A 17,009-nucleotide genomic window follows, 5' to 3' on the forward strand; every position below is an offset into this window, starting at 1 on the left:
AGATCCATTTCCATCTTTTTAAGCTAAGGATCTTAACTGGGAAAAAATAAGAAAAACATGGAAAGGACCAGAAGGAGCCAGTCCTCATGGCCACTTGACAAATTTTGTTAGGCTGAGTCATTTTCATTTGCGATCACTCTTTTAAAAAAAATTATTTATTTATTGTTTGGAGGGGGAATTAGGTTATTCACTTATTTATTTAAATGGAAGTCCCGGGGATTGAACTCAGGACCTCACGCATGCTAAGCACGTGCTCTACCATTGAGCTGTACCCTCCCCTCTTCCCCCGCCGAGGTCACTCTTAAGTGGCTGCTTTCATTCGCTTTGACCTGAGCCACCTGGAAACTGACAAAGAAATCATTGAAAAAATCCAAGATAGATAAGAAATTAATAAGAAAATGAGAAATATGTTCAGCAATGTTTTGAGACTCTCGCACGTGCCAGGCACTACACTAAGCAGTAGGAATTCAGTGGCGAGAAGAAAGGACACGATGTGAAAGGAAGCAAGCAGACAAGGGGGGAGAACTCAGAGGTCCCACCGTAAGTGAAGAGACAGCGTTCTGTGCAAAGGGTTATTTTTCCATAGGAACAGAATTAGCAGAACATAATCAAGGCAATCCAGGGGAAAACCCAACAGTACTTGAACAAGAAACACATAAAACAAATAGAAATCCAATACCTGTTCTAATACCTCTTCTGGTAAAATCTTCAACCATTAGAAATATAAAGGCTCCTCCAAGTCCCCAGGAAGGAAATGCGGCTTTATTTCAAAGGGATTAAAGTGATTATTTTTTGATCCGAGGGAAGTGTTAGCCTTTTTGCTCCCCCAGGCCAAAATCAGGCCAGCGGACACGTCGGAATGAGTAGCATGGAAATGGTTATAATGTAATTTTAAAAAGAGAGAATCCATGTGTCCACACTGATATTGCAACAATTTTAAAAGGAGGGCGGGAGGGAAATCTCTCCAGAAGAACAGCACCTAATAAATACGGAAAGAGTGAAAGAAACAGAACACTCCCATTTTACAACTGGGACAGGAGGGAAGGGGGCTGGGCACCACCATTAAAAGAATGACAGAGCCATTGAGGAAAAGGCATAAACTGGTTAGAACCAACTAGGTCCAAGACAGTGGAAGATTTGACTTCTAGTGGACCTTGAGCCTCATTATACGCTCATTACAGTAAAATTAACCTTGCAGGTAAGTGTCCATCAATGTGCCGACACCATGACACTTCTGGTCAAGACTAAATAAGGGCAAAAACCTCTCTTCCTCTCCAGAAGACTGAGCTGGGATGAAAATCAGGGAATATGACCTTAAACCCCTACCTCCAATAAATATTCCACCCATTCATTTTTACACCCCATATAACCAGCTTTCCAAAGAAACTCAGCACAGCTACTCGCCTGGTCTGCCCATTCTTCCGCTGAGAGTGTCTGACCACCTGATAAATCCTCACTTTACCTCCTTGACCTCTGTGTCTCATCTCTGAATTCTTTTCTGCGATGAGACAAGAACCTACTCTCTGGTAACACAACCACCGCAGCAGTAGCTGATGCAGGCAAAAACCCTCAGCGGGGGCTCAAACCTTTAAGACGGTTGGGAACAGAAACTTCAGAGCCTCAAAGTGTCCTCCTGCAGATTATTCATAGATTACAAAGGGGAAAATGAAGCTTTATAGTGGAGAAATCTGGGGAGATAGCACCTACACCAGTGATCAAACTTAACACCACCAGTGATGAGACAAGGAGCCATCGTGTGTCCCCATGGTGAAGGCTGAGGCGGACACAACACTACCTCTAGTTTTCCTGTAAAAAATGTTGAACGTGAATCAAGCCAGGAGGAAAACATCAAACCAATTCAGCTGACAGACAGTCTGTAAACAGCTCGGGCTCTTTTAAAATGTCAATGAAAAAGCCTGTAAATTGGTCTAGATTGAAGGAGGGAAAGGAGACTAAAAAGGGATGGCCATCACATCCACAACCACCCACTGGACTCTGGATTGAGAAAGATGAACAACTACAAAGGACACTATTAGGGCTCTCGGGAATTATTAGGGCTCTAGGGAAAACGAATTATTAGCTAGATATTAGGTAATAGTATCATATTAATGTCAACTTTCTGGGCTGTGACTTTTTTGTGATTATGTGGAAGAACGTCCTCGCTGACCGTAGATGCATTAGGGTGTGGGATTATGATGAATTTTAAGCTTTAAATACGTTTTCATACTGTTTTTAAAATTAAAAAGAAAAACATTAGCTAAAGCTGGTGATAGAAATGTCCCCGCCTCTCCCCCCCAACCCCTCCTGTGGTGGCCCCTGCTGGGAGGAGCCCCCCTGGGAGGACTCGGTGGTGGGAGTGCCGGGTGCCGCCCCAGGGCGTTCTGATAACCAGGAAAGCACGAACAAGTCTTCATTTCTTCAATTTAGCTTAAGCCCCAAAGATGCCCCAAGGAACCTGTTAGCAGGGTTGGAAACCTGCCTGCACCACATTAAGGGGAGAGAGCTGGGCCATTAGTTCACAGCACAGAACGAACTCAAACCAATTCAGTTCCACAAACGCTGACTACAAGCCACTACAGGCCAGATACGTGGTTAGACAAAAACACAAATGAAATACATTTCCAATCGCTGGGTTCTCAAAACCCAAGGGGTGGTCCATGGGAGACGAACATGTTATTCTCTGTGTACTTTACCGATGTAGTCAGAGAGGTTGACTTTCAGAGCCTGGATCAGTAACCCCTCTTCCACGAGCTCCTTATACAGAGATTCAATGGTCCTGGGGATAAAGCAAGCCACGGATTTCATGAGCACACACGTCGCACAGAAGTAGCAGAGTTTATGTTAATCATCATATACACAGAACTTTAACCAGATCTCTTTCCAAGTACATTTGTGTGTATGCAAATAAATTGATTTTTGAAGCATTTCTACAATTTGGGGATAAATTAGGCTTTTTAAAAACAATGTTTTCACTCATCCATGTGTATATCTGATGTTTCCCATTAATAAGAATGATCTCTTTGGGCATCTGAAACCAGCTAGCACTCCTGCCGTCTGCCCTTTCATCAGTCTTCACGACGACACAAATATGGATTAGAAATCACCCAATAGTAGTAACGCAAGGGGCCTGTAATTATACATTCAGTTAGCATCTGCAGGCTGTAGTAGGTCATTAATCCTTCATAAAATTGATGTTTCCTTTTAACCCAATAGCATAATAGTTCAAGAGAAGTATCTACAAAGAACAAAGGCTTACAAGGGAAATAATTTTAAGATGGACTGCAAAGGTCTCAAGCTGTGAGTGTAACAATTGTCTAGGAGGATGTTACACTTTTCCATAGTGTTTACAGACGACAAAACCACTTCTCTAAGAGGGCTTTGGGCATGTAGCCAGCACACTGATCGTTTATATTAACTGAGGGAGAAAATGGAGATAGGATCCCACGTACTGAATGACACTCCCAGTGAAATTAGCTGAGGCTCGGCTTGCGGGAATACAGGTGGGTCAAGTTCAAAGGCTGCTCAGTCTAACCCTTTGAGATGTTTGGTCTTTTCTCTACATTTCTGGGGGCCTTATGCTTTGGTTCAACCCCAGTCTTTCTTTAGATTGAAAAATTGAAATACATCTATGCTTAAACTGTTCTATGACCCAGGTTAGTGTGGTTAAGGGAGGCTCAAGGACATTAATTAGATTCAAGGCAAATACATTGGGATGGATGTTAATTCAATGACTCCGGCCTTTGATTGACTGAAATCTTATTCTATCAAATATATCTAAGTATCAGCTGTAGTGTTTTGAATACTTAGTTAATAATACATGTAAAATATTAACATAAAATTAAAGAAGGTTCTCTAAAATAATCAAAACCAAATTTCTTAAAGACACCTGAAACATAAACCTATATTTGGATCTTTCCAGTGAAATAAATTCTTCTCTGGGATAAAAGTGTTCAACTTTAAGACTACCTTGTGAATTATGATAAAAATACCGATTTAAGGTTTACAGAAACTTGATGAGAAAAACAAGCTGTGTTACAGTGTCTTGGCAGAGAACCAGCCCGAGCGGAGCGGCCCACCTGCTGAATCCCTCTCCGTGAGTAACATAGTGTCTTTAAAATGAGAAGTCTCCAGGAGTGAGATCCTGTACTTCGGGCCACAAAAGTGAATACTACTGGTCTTTCTTCACTGCACTGGAGAGTTGTTTGTAGCCCACTGATGATAATTCAACTGTAAAGAAGTATGCCGAGAACATATTCATCGTCTCATAGACATTGTCCACGAGCCACACGCGCGTGCTCTGTGTTGTTAAAGCAGTGCTTTATTCAGTTCAGCGAGCCTTTAAATGCAGAGAATGTGAATGAGTAATTCTAGCTCAGTGGTCAGATCATATAGGCAGATCTGATTTTAGCTCTGGGTTGTCATCCAGTAAGACATGTAGCAGGATCTACTCCTAAAAGACTCTACTTGGGACTGATGTGAGGACAAAGGAGAAAAGTGGCATTGAACAGTCACTAAAGGACAGCCATGGCCCTGTGCGTCTGCAGGGGCTGGGCCCTCCTCTGGGGAAGGGACTGTGACGTCCCTTGTGTGGGTGCATGGGTAGCTGGGGGGCTCCCCAGGAGCTGGGCACCTGCGTCTCGGAATGCAGACCAGGCCCCACCAGGAAGCAGTCGGCCACAGCTCTTAACCTGGAACTTTCCCCGAACAATAGAACCTCCCGTGAGGAAGCTGCAGCTCCTCCCTCTCGGGCTGTCCCGTGGGTGCTTTTTCTCTCCAGAGCCAACGCCCGCACCCAGTCTGGGTGTCTCTCCGGGGCTGTCCACCAGGGCCCCGGGCACGTGCACCAGCGCTGGGGTGCGCTGGTCCCCACTTCCCTGTGGGTGGTTCCAAGCTGGCTCCCTCTGTCGGGGATCTGCTCTCAGGCAGAGTCTGGGAATGTATCACCTCGCCCACAGTGGGGCGCCCCACACCCAGAGCAGCACGTGTTACCTGTCAACAGACTCCTGGGAAGCAAGGTATGTGTTCAAGATGGTTTCTGACACTCACTTATTAGGGATTTTAATGAAATTCCTTGAAAAAAATCCGAAAACTTAGGTTCTATTTATTTCCTATGTTAAAGCACTGAAGGCCTTTTCAGCTTAAAAACTGAAACTTTAAAAATTAAAACTATTCATTAGTATCGAGGGGGAGGGCGTAGCTCAGCGGCAGAGCGCACGAGGTCCCGGGTTCAATCCCCAGCACTTCCATTAAAAACAAAAAAAACAAAAAAACCCCCAAAAACTACCTCCACCCCCAAGAAAACAAACAAACAAACAAAAAAAACAAACAAACCCAGAACAAACAAAAAAAAGTAGTAAAACCATCGTTAGCATTGAAGTTCAGCCGATTAAGCTCGGAGACATGCAGGTACCCCCCGGCAAGGAGACTAGCCCTCCCCCCTCCTTCAGGAGCATTTATGAGGTTCCTCGGCCGCCAGGCCCAGGGGCGTGGAGGCAGCGTGCACTGTCTGTCCTCAAGGAGGGCGGTCTCAGTCCACCCTCAGAGATTGCAGCAGGGATGCTATTTTGGAAAAAAATTTCTGAAGAACCCCACGAATTTTAGAACTTTAAAAAGTCACATGATCTCAGAAGCGCTGGGGCCTGAGTCTGCCTCCTGGACCCCCCCTCGGTTGCATCTCTCCTGTCTAGGAAGCTGCCCCGCGTGCAGGGCTGCAGAGGGTCCCCGCGCTTCCCCACCACACTCTGAGGATGAGGAGGGGGTGGTTTAGGAGCGGCCAAGCTGAGGACCCAGGTCTCATCCTATGCTCTTCTCTGGGGTGCCCCCTCCCACATTGTGCACACCTCACCTGTCAGCCGTCAGGTCCTTATCCTTCTTCCCCATTTTCCCTTTCTTGCCTTTCTTCCTTTTATTTTTCTGGAAGAAAATGGAAAACAATGGAAAATAGCAAAAGCAAGTTTAATGAGAACAAGGAAAATTAGCTCTAGAAGTTAGCTAAGGAAGCTGATTGCTGGTGGTGGCCTCGGGGATGGGGAAGTGAGCAGTCATTTGTGGTACCTGGAGTTGCAACATTTCATGAACATAGGGATTGGCCTGGAAAACCCCAAATTGCTTCTGTGGACGTGTCTGCAGGTGGATAGAAAGTGAGGTCACCATGGTGAGACCTTGTATGGACCTGGACTCCCAGCAGGCCCCAAGCATTCTTGTTCTTTCTCTGGGCGCTGGGACGTGTACTGCAAAGGATGAGCGTGCCAAGCACACAGGCAATCAAGCTGAGCTTGTCTCTGGTTCCTGATCACCTGTCAGCATCCAGCCCCAGACCGGGAGCCTGCAGAGCCAGGCAACCATCCGCCTCCGGTTCCCAAGGGGCTTTGCACTCAGATCCTTGTGTCAGCTGGAGGACAGTGCTCAGAATGTGGTCCCTTAAAGCAGTGCTGATCGCTGCACTACTCGGTTTAAAATATCCATCAGTGCCTCCCCATTGCCCGCCAGATAAAGTTAAAAGTCCTCGGCTTGGCCTCTAGCTTCCTTTGCCGTCTCACCTTTGATCTCAGGCCTCCCCAGGGTACTCTGCTCCCTGTCACACTGGACGGCTGAAGCCGGGTTCTTTCTTAACGCTCCATCTTCTTTCACGCCTCCACTTCCCCATTCATTCATTCCCTCATTCTTTCATTTATTATTTTTATTGCAGCATGATTTACATAAAGTATACCCAATCAGGTTTATTAATTTTTACAGCTAATTTTTACATATAACCATATAGCTGCCCCTCAGTTTAAAAACAGAACATATTTCCGTTGGTCCTGAACTCTCCCCCACACCGCTTTCTGGCCTGTAGGTAACCACCCCTTCTGACTTCTCTGTGGATTTGTACGGCCTGTTCTTGGACATGGAATCATACAGTATAAACCTTTTTATGTCTGGCTTCCTCCAATTAGCATTATGATTGCAAGATTCACTTATGTGGTTGCATGCAGCTATGCACTGTGCTTTTCAGTTTTACTTACGGTTACCAGGGGTTAAAGCGGGTGGGAAGGGATAAATTGGGAATTTGAAAATTGCACCTCTTGGGGAGGGATGGAAATGTCAGCTAACTTGATTGTGGTGGTGGTTTCATGGGTGTAAACATCTATCAAATTCATCAAATTATACATCTGAAATATGTAGTTTACTGTACAGGAACCATACTACAATAAAAGGCATTTTAAAAAGTTGAATGTTTTATTTTGAGTTAATGGTGGAATCACGGACAGTTGTAAGGACTGACACAGAGACACGTACCCTTTAGCAGGTTTTTCCCACGGGTAACGTCCTGCAGAGCTCTCGCAACCGGGATATCGACATCCCCATTGATACGGATCCTATCACTACAAGGACCCCTACACCAAGCTGCTCGTTCAGACTCATACTCACTTCCCTCCCACGGCCATGCCAGCTTTGATCCCCAGAAACCTCTGATCTGTTCTCCATTTCTCCAGTTTTGTCCTTTGGGGAATGTCACATCGACAGAATCATAGCAGGATTCCTTTATTACTCTTCTGACGTCTGCAGCCAGTAGCGCTAACTCCAGTTTCATTCCTGATGCCAGTAATTTGTGGCCCCTTTTTTCTTTGTTGGTTTTACTAGAGGTTTGTCAATTTTATCAATAATTTTCAAAGAGCCAGCTCTGTTTCATTGAATCGACTTTCTCTGTTGTTTTTCTGTTTTCAATTTCACTGATTTCTGCTCTTAATCTCTTCCTTCTCAACTTCTTAATTTTCTTCTTTTTGCTCACTTTGGTTTGTTTTTTTTTTCGCTCTTCTTTTTCTAGGTTCTGAAGGAGGGAGATTAGATGATGGATTTGAGCTTTCTCCTCTTTTTTCTAATGTACGTGTTCAGTGCTGTAAATTTCCCTCTCAGGTCTACTTTATTTATTGCCTAGATATTTTTGATGTCTTATATTTTCATTTTCATTATATGCTTTGATTTCTCATTTCTTCTTTGTCCTATGAATTAGCAGTGTGTTGTACAGTTTCATGTGTCTGGAGATTTTCTTATTTTTTCTGTTGCTGATTTCTAGTTTGACCCCCTTGTGGTAGGGGAACGCACTCTTCATGATTTCAGTTCTTGTCAGTCTGTCGAGATTTGTTCTATGGCACAAGATATGGCCCACTTTGGACTACGTTCCGCGGGCACTGGAAAAGCGTATGCATTCTGTTTGTCGGGTGAAATGCCCTGTCACCGTCAGTCAGATTCTGCTTGTTGATGATGCGGTGGGCTCTCCAGCATCTGGCTGATGATTTTTTGCCTAGTATTCTATCAATTCTTGAGAACGAGGCGTTGAATCTCCAGCAATAACTGTGGACCCCTCTGGGTTCCCCTTCAGTTCTATTGGTTCCTGCTTGCCATATTTTGTAGTTCTGTTTGGTGTACGCACAGCTAGGATTACGGCATCTTTGGTGGATTGGCTCTTTTATCATCTATAACATTCTTCCCTGTCTTTTTGATAATTTTATCAGCTCTGAAATCTACTTTATGTGATACTAGAATAGCGAAGCCTGCTCTCTTTTGATTATTTGCATGATATATTTTCCCATCCTTTTACTTACATCCGGCTTAAATCATTGCACATCAGATGAGGTTCTTGCAGACAGCATATAGTTGGGTCATGTTTTAAAATTCACTCTGTCTTTTAATTGGTGTACTTAGATTATTTACATTTAATGTGATTATTACTATGTTAGGACTTAAGTCTACCTTTTGTTTTGTTTTGTTTCGTTTGTTATACGTTTTTCCATCTCTTCATTTGCTTTTTCCTCTCATCCTGTGGATGACTTAAACATTTTTTAGAATTTCATTTTGATGGTCCTCTTTGAGTGTGTATCTTTGTACGGTTTCCTGGTGGTTGCTCTGGGTGTTATATTCTATGTGCACAGCTTATCAGATTCTGCTGCTGACAAGTCGTCTCAGATTTTGTCTGTCTGGGAATATCTCCATTTTTATTTTTGAAGGATATTTTCACTGGGTATAGAGTTCTAGGTTGGGAGTTCTTTCTTTCCAGTTTCTGACGATGTCATTCATTTCCTTCTGGCTTCCACAGATTATGTTGAGAGACTCGGTACTCTTTCTCATTTTTTGTTACCCTGAAGGAAATATGCCTTTTAAAAAAATCTAGTAAGATTTTGCCTTTTGTCTTTGACGTTTAGCATTTTGACTGTGATGTGTCTAAATGTGGTTTTCTTTGTAATCTCCCCTCTTGGATCCCACAGAGGTTTTTGAATTTGTGGCTTTGTGTATTTCATCTGACTTGGAAAATTCACAAACGGTACTTTTTCATATATTGCTTCTGTTCCATTCTCCTCTTTTTGGGCGAATTCTAATTATACATATGTTACAACTTTTGACCATGTCTCAAAACTTATTTTCTGTTCTGTTTTTTATAATATTTGTTCTTTCTGTACTTCATTTTGGATTTCCTACTGAACTGCCCTTGAGTTCAACCCACCTATTGCTATGGCCATGCTGTTGTTAAACCAGTTAGAAGAGTTCTTAATTCTGGATACCACATTTTTTAATTGTAAAATGTTCATTTGTTTCTTTTAAAAGTAGATTCTAAATTTCAGTTTAAATACAGCATTTTTTTTTCATGCATCTTTGCTAGCATTGTGAGGAATGCAAGAATAAAGCCAGTTAAGAATCTTATCCTCAAGGAACTTCATAGCTTTTCAGGAACTCCTATGTCCCTAAAGTTTTTGTGATTAGGACAAGAGAGGAACTTGAGAGAGTTGGCCTCTGAGAGGCAGGATCTCACTCAGTGATGTCATGGTTGGGGTGACAGGACATCCAGGGTTGAGTCATAGTCCTGTGTATCTGGAAACCTGCTTTTGACAGTATAGACTCTTTGTCTTGTTCTCTCTGTACCTCAGATGTCTTGAATCGTACCTGGCATTAGTGCTTAATAAATGCTTCCTGAATGAAATAATTAGTAAAGATGATCTGTCCCCAAGATTTGGATCTCCAAGTTACAAGAGAAGCTGGAATACATGATGTGTAGATTATATTATAATGTGAAATGTAATTGCCAAGAGACATAGCCTCTGTAGCCTTCTCTCTTATAAGAAAATAAACATGAAATGACAATAACTCATCAGAAGTTTGCTTACTGAGTATGGAATAAGCAAAGGGGGTGGCTGGATGCTGTGAGTTGCTATGGACGCCATGCTGTGACATCCTGAGACACTCATTTAGCCTCTAGGGATCAATCTGTAGAGGATCTAGATTTGACTGATTAACTAATTCAATAATATGTGCAGAGGACTTGCTATGTGCTGGAAAAGGTTACAACGGTGAGCAAAAAAGACAATCATGTAGTCTCTGCACTCAAGGCCTTCAGTAGATTTGGGAAGGCAGATCACAGTTTTAATGATCTCACCAGTAAATAGAACATTAAAACTGTGATAAAGCACTAGAAAGATATGGTAGACAGTGTCAAGTGTATGCAGAGAAGCTAGACTTATGCTGGTCTAAGGTTATGAGGTTCTGGAAGATTTTCCTGAGGAAGAAGGGCTTGGGCTGATACTCAAAGGATGAGTAAGAGTTAACTATGCTTGTGATTAAGGGTGGGAGAGTAAAGACAGTTCTTGAGCGAGAACAGCATGTACAAAGGTCCTGTGGTAGAAGGGAGCACAGTGTTTGAGGGACAAAGAAGTAGGTCAGGGTGCTGGAGTGCAGCCAGGGAGGGAGAGGCGGGTGATGAGTCCGAAGATGAGGGCACTGGCCAGGTCAGGCACAGCCTTGTAAGCCTGGCCTTAGGGGAATTGGGATGTTATGAAAAGGTGTCAGCACGGAGTGCTAAGATCAAATTTATATCCCAAAAGAATAACTAGGGCTGCTGTAGAACCTCTGATCAAGTCACTTTTTCTGGATAATGTTGCAGTAATATTGCCAAATTCTACCCTCTGAGTCCTTTTTCTCCTTTTCTGTGTTCAAGGTTACCCATCCCCCTTCTGCTAACTGTCTTCCTAAGGAGGGGATTTAGTATAGTTCATTAAGTTTCAGCTTATGAAATTAAATCACACTTACGTCTCCCATGTTTACACTGAGGTCACCTGGATTAGAATTCTGAATACTCAAAACTCTATAGTCCATGATTACCATCAATCTCTTGGGGTATCCTGAGCACATCCTCTGTGGTTCAACCAGTTTAATTCCAAGAGGGAGATTCACAGCAACCCCCCCGTGACACATCACGAGTCATGACGCGGTGAGGGCAGACGCCAGATGGCAAGGAGCGAGGTGGCAGTCGCACGGGGTGAGCCCCTGGGCCAGACCCGATGGGCGACCGGTTGCTGGGTGAAAGAAGAAGACTATTTACTTTCAGCTGGAGGGACACGTGCACCTCCTGTCTTCATTTCCCACGTTGTCTGGCTTGATTACCATGTTCAGCCATTAAAGCATCACTTCTTGACGATAAGAAATGCGCGAATAGGGTCAATGAGTGGCATTACCTATGGATGAGGGGTAAGCTATAGACGGTCCTCATTAGGCTATGGTGATGCAGCCTCAGGAGAGGACCACGAAGGAAGGACATTCAGGACCTACACTGAAGAGTCAAACGGTAAAACTGTAAACTGTAAAAATCAACGCAAAATGCATCAGGATAGAGCCACCAGAAAGACACCGTATGGCCCCTGGCTGGCACAACCAGTCACTAATGCAGCTGAGACTGGGAAAAACTCTAAGGGCGTGTGTGAAGCCCAGGAAGGGTTGATGGGCCATGGAAACGTGAGAAAGTCTTCTAAGGGCAAATGTCCAACCCCCTGCCAGCTCCTCGACCTGGGGTATCTTGGCCCCAGAGGCAGGGTTGGCTCCAGATGAAAGGGGACGTGGGGGCCTGTGTTAGGAAAAACCCGTTCTTCCGTGTGTTCCTCCTTCACTCTCACACCACTGCCAACTCACAACACTTCTGACGCCAGATGTGTGAGGGTTCACCCACCAAGCAATTTTCTGCAACGCCAGCTGGGTGTCCTATGATCTAACTCAACTCTGACACCATCTACCTGGAGATAGAATCAGGTCCCACAGATGAAGGGGGATGTCCCACAGGACTGCTCCTTCAGGTGCCAGTCACAAGTCCAGGTTGTCGCCCGTGTTTCTGCCCAACTGGCTAGAAATCTAAGGTTCCCAAGACCCACTCCTCAGGTTTGACTAGTTTGTTAGAGTGGCTCACAGAACTCAGGGAAATGCTGACTTCCATCTACCAGTTTATTAAAGGGTATGATAAAGGATGCAGAAGAACAACCAGACGAAGAGGTACACAGGGAGAGGTCTGGGGGCGTCCTGAGTGCAGGAGCTTCTCTTCCTGGGAAGTTGGGGCACGTTACCCTGCTGGTATGTGGATGTGTTCACCCACCTGGGAACTCTCCAAATCCCCTTCTTCCTGGGATTTTATGGAAGCGTCCTCACGTAGGCATGCTCAGTTATTAACTCCATTTACAGCTCGTCTTCCCCTCTCTAGAGAATGGAGTGGGTAGAGCTGAGAAGTCCAAGCTTCTAATCATGGCTTGGTCTTCGTGGTACCCAGCCCCAATCTGGGAGCCATCTAGGAACTCACCCAGCATCACTTCGTTGTAACAAAAGATGCTCTTATCACTGAAGAATTTAAGGGTTTCAGGAGCTCTGTGCCAGTAACCAGGGGCAGAGACCAATAGGTATATTTTCTGTTGTCTCACAGGACCCTAGTAAGTGAACTCTGAATACTGGGAATCCACAGTGGCTTCTCTAAACCACTGTGAGATGGATAGGTGGCTACTTACAATTCAATCATCTGATTCCCCCACTCACTCACTGCCATTTGCCTCCCTTGCAGATCTTCCTACAGCGACAGACGGGTGGACATTTGGGGCTCATGCCCAGCTCCTCTGACAGTTCTCACCCTGCCTGCGGGGCTTGGCTAGTGTGGGTCTGCAGTGACGAGCGGGGAAGGTACTCCTAGACTGTCGGATTTACCCCATTTATGAGCACGTAGCACTGAGGGCGAAACGGCGGACCACCATAAACTCATCAAAAGCAGGCACGTTTCCTGGTGAAGCAGCCTGGGGCGGCCACAGTCTGCCGGCAGCACTCCTGGACAAGCCATCGGCTGCGTGGGCTGGGCTCCTTGTCATGGTTTGGATCTGCCTTCTGCCCTAGCGCTCCAGTGTGTGTGCGCTACTCACCTTTTTACCTCCTCTCTTCCTTCCTGTTTTGACCGGTAATTCCTTCTCTCTGTCCACAGCTAGTTTTAAGTTTTTCAGTTCCTGTCTCATCAACTCGTCAACCTAGGTCCATACAAAAAACACTACTTTTAGGTGACTCTGCATGCCTCGTGTTTTCTTGTGACATCAAAAATAACTTAAATTCTGGGTAGATTATTAATAGGAAATTGTAAAAAAAAAAAGCACAGTGGCTGCAGTCAATGACTTTCTCGGACTACAACGTAAATGCAGCTTTACCTGCACTCTGATCTCTGACTCCAGTTCCTTCCGTTTCTCCTCTTTGATCATTTCGGGATCATAGTCCTGGTAGAAATTCCACGATTCATCTTTATTCTTCCACACATCTGTACTCCAGAAGGACAGAGAAGAAGCAAATGAATTTTTTTCACTGTGAAGATTAATGGAAGTTTTGTGATATACGACACAAGTTCAACTTTCTATCCTACTGCATGGAATAAAAGTTTGAATACGATGCTCTGGAGAGTGGTGGGATCTGTAAGTTCTTCTCTTCCACCTTCCAGGTAGAACTGTGCCTGTATAACACCTAAAAGACAAGGAAGAAAACTGCTAATGTGAAAATAACAAAAAAGTATGACACCAATAGTATTCTTACATACGCTTATAAACATGCAAAAATAGTATGTTTACATGGGGTTATACAAGTAGAGGTGGCTGGTTTTGTATATATTAACTTTACTATGCCAATGATTCGCTAAAATGTGAGCGATTCTGTTGCTAGTTCGACTCACTGGTCATTCCCCGGGGCCCACGGTAAAAGCCAACCCTGAACACACAAGTACCAGCTACTTGCCTTTAATTCAACAGCTGTACTTTTGCATTATTTTTTGGGTGTTCTGAAATCATACACATTTTACATTTCCCCCTTGCCTTACCCTGGAAGTTAGGAGAGGAAATAAGGGTCATTTGATGTCACGGAAATAGGCTCTTTTCTCAGGAGGGGAATTCCAAATGTGTGCAGGGGTGCAGACCAACTCGACCCTGGCAGTGGGACTGGGGGATCTCCCAGGGGAGGCAGGCTTGCCAGTCAGGGAAATGCCATCTTTTCCTTGAATTTGTGTTCAAAGGTGATGGAAATTTGCTGGAACCAAACCATCACCCCTTCACTGGAAACTCATCCTTGGGGCAGTGATGCCCTTCAACTCGGGAGGGCAACTGAGGGCCGCGGGGGCCCAGCAGAGGCTCCCCCACCTCCGGCTGGCAGTGGCTGTGACTTGAGAAGAAAAAGGGGTCGGGTGGAACCCACGTCCTACCACCGATCAGCTGCTGGTCTTACAGTCCTCCCTCTCCTTATCAACAGTCTCTGCCTCCCAGGGGAGAGGACCATGCAGGTCGGTGGCTACCCTAAAAACGCTTGTGCCTGGAGAGCAGATACAGGACCTCGAAGTGGAAGTGATGGATGCTGAGGGCCAGGAGCATGTCCTCTAGGAGGGATCAGGGTCAGGACCCCATGGGACACACGTAAAGGAGGATGGGACATGGGAATGGAGTTCCAGCTTTCCAAAAGTGTGGGCTGGTCCACAAGCCATGGGCAGAAGACCCCGAGGCTGCTTCCAGAAGCTGGCATGGAGATCTCTGGAAGCAGAGAGGGTCATCACCAGCTGTTGGCCACCCACAGGTCCGGCGGGCCTGGCTCACTTCCTGGACAGCTGGCTGAGCACAGGGGGTGGCCTGTCTGGATTCCAGGCCCAGCGAAGGCCCTCAGGCTCATTGGCTTCCCACCAGCAAACTGAGGACAGCGTGGCCTGGGAGGGGCTCCACCAGTCCTGGGCTGACCACAGTCTCTGCCAGGAAGACAGGAAGGACAAGCCTACAGGGGGTGCAGGGTTTCAGGGGCAGAGTTTGAAAATGATGCTGATGCAACTACTCAGATCTGTTCCAGAGCAGCTGATGCAGACGTGTGAACCAGACGAGACACAAACGACAGAGGGGGTGAAATGTTCATTGAACAGATTCACCCACATGCCCTTCCCAGCAGGGTGGCCCCGGGAGAGGTGGCCCAGCTGCTGAGCTCAAATGTGGGATGGGAGGATGGGGCAGGAGAGGTTTTGGGATGTGCCTCCTGGACTCCTGTCTGAGGGCGACCTCAGAGGTGAGGGTCAAAGTTCACAGGGCATCGTCACCCAGATGGGGCAGGTAACCTCCCTGGGACTGGGGTGTGAAGACCAAGGGGGAGAGGACCTGGGAAAGGCTGATGGGGTCCCTGTGTGGTGGCAGAGGGTAGGGTTGCATATAAGAAATGGCTGGAAAGCCTGGGCTGGATTTTCATTATTTTAAATAATCATTCCCATGAGTGAGTGCCTGCCAGCTAGAGCAGCCTATCCTGTTTCTCAGAGTCAGGGCAGAAAAATGCACACTGCATACACTGTTATCCTGATGACGTGAGAAAGTGTCTTAGGTTGTACCCATCTCCTCCAGCCTGAATCCCCCCCCCCCCCGCCAGAAGGTGGATTTTGTGATGAGCTCATAAGTTACAACAAAGGTACAGAGCTGACAGGCTACTGGCTAGAAGGCAATTGCTCCTTTTAGCACATTTTCTGAAACTGACATAAGCTTAAACTGTGGAAAATTTAAAAAGTGTAGGAATAATATAATGCAGATTTTTATGTGTTTAAAATTGTAAGCTTCCCCCCTTGAAAACACTATCAAAGGTTTAAAATGTGTTAAAATGGGCTGGCCACTAATAACACCTCTTTTCTAACGGATTTCCCCTGCGTACAATTAATAAATCTCCTCCAACAGCACAATCCACCTGTTTCATTAAGTGCTTTTAGAGCAAAATTGCTTTGCCATTCAGTGAACACGAATACATGTATGTGCAGGTATGACTGAAGTATTATTACACTGTACACCAGAAATCGACCCATTGTAACTGACTATACTTCAATTAAAAAAAATAAATAAGGAGACGGCTTCACTTTTTCACAGGAGAGATTTAGTAAAACCGGGAAGCCATGCATTTATTTAGCGATGAAAGGAACACGGAGTGTCCCACAGAAAGGAGAGCGCGGCGTGATTCTTTATGGAACAGCAACGGCATCCCTAGACACTCCCATCCTGGAGCGGTAACTCTGCTTTGCAGATAAAGCAGTTCGCAGCCGCCCTGGCTGATTGCACCTCTCCGTCGTGTAAACGGACCTCGTTTTCCACTGAAACTTTGCTTTTCTCATGACACTCTTGCACAGGGCACGTCTCAATCCCTTCAAGAATTTCATGGACATTTATAAATGCAGGAAGCTATTCAGGGCTCTCAAAGGACGACGATTACCAGCTCTTTCCTACCGCGGAGAATGAGCTTTTATCCCAGGACGGGAGAGCGGGGCTGCGGCCGTTTTCACACGTTGAGGGGTGACAGAGGAGGGGCCTCAAGCCACCGATTAAAATGCTAATGTTTCCGTTTGAGGGGGAAAACCTTTGATTTTTACGAAAAGAAGTCTCAGATGAAAACATTGCATTTCTGTAAGTTACCGAAGACCTGGCAGATAATGCATCAAATGCTACAGCAGCCAACTCGGAAAATCACACTTCCTGCTCCCAAGTGGATAGAAACATAACTACACAAAAGGCGTGGGTCGTTCTAAGAGCTTCGCTGGGTGGGTCGGCAGGCTTCCCACTGGAACAGGAGATGTCTTCCAAATTAATTTTTATTTTTATAAAAATCATGCATGCACATTAAAGTCAGAAAGTATTAAAATGGTAATAAACAGCCTCTGCCTTTCAGTGGCCCAGCGGCATTTATTCCTAAATTCACTCATTCAT

The 17,009-nt window shown here is 45.2% G+C and overlaps 1 protein-coding gene across 1 annotated transcript in view; it reads right to left on the bottom strand.

The window, feature by feature from the left end:
* Positions 1-17,009, bottom strand: part of DRC11 (dynein regulatory complex subunit 11) — a 148,833-nt gene that overhangs the window by 47,109 nt on the left and 84,715 nt on the right. Inside the window, exons 10-13 of the mRNA XM_072961889.1 lie at positions 13,470-13,576; positions 13,194-13,295; positions 5,846-5,913; positions 2,694-2,776 (exon numbers count right to left, since the gene is read on the bottom strand). Of these exons, the coding sequence (XP_072817990.1) occupies positions 2,694-2,776; positions 5,846-5,913; positions 13,194-13,295; positions 13,470-13,576 (360 nt within the window). The remainder of the gene's footprint in view (positions 1-2,693; positions 2,777-5,845; positions 5,914-13,193; positions 13,296-13,469; positions 13,577-17,009) is intronic.

Source organism: Vicugna pacos, chromosome 5, assembly GCF_048564905.1.
Source record: "Vicugna pacos chromosome 5, VicPac4, whole genome shotgun sequence".
NCBI classification, from domain to species: domain Eukaryota; kingdom Metazoa; phylum Chordata; class Mammalia; order Artiodactyla; family Camelidae; genus Vicugna; species Vicugna pacos.